This window comes from Lagenorhynchus albirostris, chromosome 20 (assembly GCF_949774975.1).
Source record: "Lagenorhynchus albirostris chromosome 20, mLagAlb1.1, whole genome shotgun sequence".
Classification (NCBI taxonomy): Eukaryota; Metazoa; Chordata; class Mammalia; order Artiodactyla; family Delphinidae; genus Lagenorhynchus; species Lagenorhynchus albirostris.
In genome coordinates, this window is record NC_083114.1 from 29,843,243 (window position 1) to 29,848,008 (window position 4,766).

General features: G+C 45.2%; 1 protein-coding gene across 1 annotated transcript; it reads left to right on the top strand.

The window, feature by feature from the left end:
* Positions 1-1,764: 1,764 nt before the first annotated feature.
* LOC132511273 (olfactory receptor 4D2-like) lies at positions 1,765-2,699 on the top strand. Its single transcript, XM_060134331.1, is given in 2 exon segments — positions 1,765-1,921; positions 1,924-2,699. Coding segments are annotated over 2 exon segments (933 nt in total).
* The last annotated feature ends 2,067 nt before the right edge of the window (positions 2,700-4,766 follow it).

Consider the following 4,766-nt stretch of genomic DNA (forward strand, 5'->3'; position numbering starts at 1 on the left):
TGCTGTGTTGCATGCACGTGTACGTGTATCCACCCTGACTTGATCCACAAAGTATTGGATGTGGCTCCTAAGGGGCTCTGGTGAGCATCACTACAAGGATAGGAGTGAGGGGAATGTGATCATTTCAGCATTTAGAAAGGTCTCATGGACAGCTGTGTAGAAAGTGGACTAGAGTGAAAACAAATTGAAGTGAAAAATAAGGGAGTGATCTCTCAGACATAGAGAATAAATGTATGGATACCAAGGGGGGGTGGGATGAATTGGGAGATTGGGATTGAAATATATACACTGCTGTGTATAAAATAGATAACTGGTGGGAACCTACTGTGTAGCACAGGAAACTCTACTTGGTGCTCTGTGGTGACCTAGATGGGAGGGAAATCCAGGAAAGAGGGGATATGTGTATACGTGTGGCTGATTCACTTTGCTGTACAGTGGAAACTAACACAACATTGTAAAGCAACTGTACTCCAATAAAAATTAATTAAAAAAAATAAGGGAGTGGTCTCTAATAGATAATGGATTGCATGAGGTCAGGGTGGGAGATGAGACGAGGCAGGGGGAGTGGGGAGGGCACTTAACCCTCACCTGTCACCCCTATCTCTCAACCTCTATGTCCTTCTTCCCCTTTGTTCCCATTCCCTCCCCTGCCCACCATCTTTCCATCTCTTCTTCCTTCACTCATTCTATTCCCCCATTTTCCTTCCTTATAATTTCCTTCCTCCCTTTAATTCTTCGTCTATTTCCATTTCTTCTCCTTCAATATTTTTTTCTCTTCTACCCTTGGATTCAATAACATCTTCTGAAATTGCTGTCCTTTCAGAAGAGCTCTAAGTCTCCTTCAAACAATATATTCATCATCTATTTCTTCACTAATGGTAGTTACCCCTCTGCCTCTTGTCTCCACCTCTGATCTGGGGAGCCTCACCTAGTAAGGGACCACCTACTGTGAAGGATGGAAAGAAATGGAATGCCCCAGATGTCCAGCTGTATCCAGAGGCGCCCCTGCATGGACCTGCACACAAAATAGCTTTTCACCCACTCAGCAGTTAACACCAGCTATTTATTAAGTACTGACTATGAGGAAGGATGGATACTGCAGGGCACAAATAAATTATGAATCAAGACTTCTGTCTGTAGCATATTGTGAATTGTGGAGGAAAAATATAGACACATGAAAAATTCATTAACATTATGATGTGCTAACTGTTGTATGAAAAATGATTGGTACAAAAATGTATTAGAGACTGGAAAGGGGAGGAGGTCTTTAGAGCAGGAGACTACACAGAGGAGAGTGATTACCATTTATTATTCCAGGCACTGTTCTAGGAACCTTATGTGTTATTTTATTTAATCCCCTAGACAATTTCTATAAAGAAAACATTTTCCTTATAGATGTGGAAACTGAGATTAAGAGAGATTAAGTAACTAGCTCAAGGCCAAATCTCAAGGAAATAGAGGCTTTGAAATTTGACTGCAGGTCCATTGGACTCCAAGAGCCTTCCCACCACTATATTACACTGAATCTTGGAAAGGCAGGTTGCATGTGTCTCTGGATGGCTTTAAGATATCTCAAGAATGTGTATTCCAGCACCAACTAGTGAACTCTCCAGAGACAAGGCCGTTTAATCAGAACTGGTATTATGATCTGCACATAAATTTCCATCAGCTAGACCTGGACACTGAAAGCACTAAATGGGCAAGTAGTGACTTCATGCATCTCTGTCTGTGGTTTGTGTTTTTTAGGTGTATGGAGAAGACACCATGGAATCAGGGAACCTCACGTGAGTATCAGAATTTGTCTTCCTGGGGCTCTCACAGACTCAGGAGCTCCAGCTCTTCTTGTTTCTGGTGTTCCTGTTTGTCTCCACCTCCACTGTCATGGGAAACCTCCTCATCATGGTCACAGTGACCTTTGATTCCCACTCCAAACACCCATGTATTTTCTGCTCTGAAATCTGGCTGTGTTAGAGCTCTGTTTCTCCATAGTCACTGCCCCAGAGACGGTGGTGGACCTCCTCGCTGAGAAGAAGGCCATCTCCTATCAGGGCTGCATGGCCCAGATCTTCTCCTTCCACTCTGTGGGAGGGTCCATGGTTTTCTTCCTCTCATTTATGGCCTATGATTGCCTTGTTGCCATCTCTCAGCCCCTCCACTATGTCACCATCATGAACACTCAGATCTGTGTGGGGCTGGTGGTGACTAACTGGGTGGGAGGCTTCATCCATTCCATTTCCCAACTGACTCTGATGATCCCCCTACCTTTCTGTGGCCCCAGTGTCCTAAATAATTTCTACTATGATGTTCCACAAGTGCTGAGACTTGGCAGCACGGACACTTCCCTCCTGGAGTTCCTTATCATTTCCAGTAGTGGGGTGCTGGTCCTCATCTGGTTCCTCCTTCTCCTGACCTCCTACTCAGCCATCCTGGTGATCCTGAGGTCTCATTCAGGGCAAGTGAGGAGAAAGACAGCTTCTACCTGCACCACTCACATCGTCGTGGTGTCTATGATCTTTGTTCCAAGCATTTACCTCTACACCCAGCCCTTTACCTCCTTCTCCATTGACAAGGCTGTATCCATTAGCCAAACTGTCATGACCCCCATGCTCAACCCCATCATCTACACCCTGAGAAACAAGGAGATGCAGGCAGCAGTGAAAAGATTAAGGAGGTACCAGCTGGTTTATAAAAGAGAGTGACAGTGGGCGGATCACTTCTCTTTGGCTTTGTTTTCTATTTATAAGGTGGAGTGACAGCCACTGTTTATTGCTTCATAGCTTTGGAAATGTTGTGAAGTTCATCTTAGAACTTAATAATTTTGAAATTAAGCAACTCAGTTTTTTAGGAAAAAGGAAAATATCCTTATTTTTTGTGTGTGTGAAGGTTGATTTGAACACTTCTATGACAGTAAGATATGTTCCCTTGGAAATATTTTGGAAAGCCACACTCTCCTTTATGCCTCTGGTGGACAGTTTTCCCTTAGGATGACAGCATTTCCCCAGAAGAGCAGTTCTGTTTTCTGCCTTTTGATCTCTTTTCCCGATAACCCTTTTGTTCTTTGTCCAGAGTGATAGAGAAAGTGCAGAACTTGGAGACTTGGCCCTAAACTGGGAGCCTTTGTCCCATTACTTACCAAACTAGTAACCTTGAATGAGCCACCTGACCTCTCTTGCATTCATGGATTCTTCCTCACCAAACTAGCATAAAACAATATCTGTCTCAATAATCTCACTTTTGTTATAAGATTCAAATTTTAAAAATGTGTAAGAATATTTTGTAAACCATGGAACCTACGTAAGGATTATTGTTGTTGTCATTATTCCTGACATTTATTCTTCCATCAGTTGAGTAGTGTTTTGGAAGTAGGGCAGATATTCCTAAGTGCAGTGAGGGAGGCATGGAGAGGGTGGGGGCTGAACTCCAGAGGGGTCATGCAACATGCCCAAGGGTGAAACTGAGACTAGAGAGTGACATAAATTCAGGGGCATGCAGACACTATCAAACTCTTTTTTTTTTTTTTTTTGCTGTACGTGGGCCTCTCACTGTTGTGGCCTCTCCCATTGCGGAGCACAGGCTCCGGACGCGCAGGCTCAGCGGCCATGGCTCACGGGCCCAGCTGCTCCGCAGCATGCGGGATCCTCCCATACCGGGGCACGAACCCATGTCCCCTGCATCCGCAGGCGGACTCTCAACCACTGCGCCACCAGGGAAGCCCCACTATCAAACTCTTAGGGGAAAACATAGGCAGAACACTCTATGACATAAATCACAGCAAGATCCTTTTTGACCCACCTCCTAGAGAAATGGAAATAAAAACAAAAATAAACAAATGGGACCTAATGAAACTTAAAAGCTTTTGCATAGCAAAGGAAACCATAAACAAGATGAAAAGACAACCCTCAGAATGGGAGAAAATATTTGCAAATGAAACAACTGACAAAGGGTTAATCTCCAAAATTTACAAGCAGCTCATGCAGCTCAATATCAAAAAAAAACAAATAACCCAATCCGACAGAGGTGGGAGTCTGCGAGGGCAGAACCCAGGGCAAGCAGATCCAATAGTGCCTGGTTCAGGTTCTTCTCCCTAATAATGGTGACTTCCACAGCATCCTGGGTTTTATTCCACTCATCTTGAGAAAGCTTCTGCGCATCCTGGTAGAGGGCGCGGCCGCAGCACTGGTTTTGCATTTTCAAGAGACACTGGGCGTCCTCACGCTTCTCCTCGGCCAATTGGCGAAAAAAGTGGCCCACACCGTCCAGAGTCCCATTGTTGCTGTTGAAATAGAAGCTCAAACAGAGCCACGTGGAGGACAGGCTCTTGATGCTCCAGCCAGGCATCAGGGCTGTGCCACTGAGGTGGAACAGCCACGTTCAGGACACTGGTCCACAAGAGACCTCCCAGCTCCACGTAATATCAAATGGTGAAAATCTCCCAGAGATTTCCATCTCAACGCCAAGACCCAGCTCCACTCAACAACCAGCAAAATACAGTGCAGGACACCCTATTCCAAACAACTAGCAAGACAGGAACACAACCCCACCCATTAGCACAGAGGCTGCCTAAAATCATAATAAACCACAGACACCCCAAACACACCTCCAGACATGGACCTGCCCACCAGAAAGACAAGATCCAGCCTCATCCAGAACACGGGCACCAGTCCCCACCACCAGGAAGCCTACACAACCCACTGAACCAAACTTAGCCACTGTGGACAGACACAAAAAACAACAGAAACTACGAACCTGCAGCCTGCAAAAAGGAG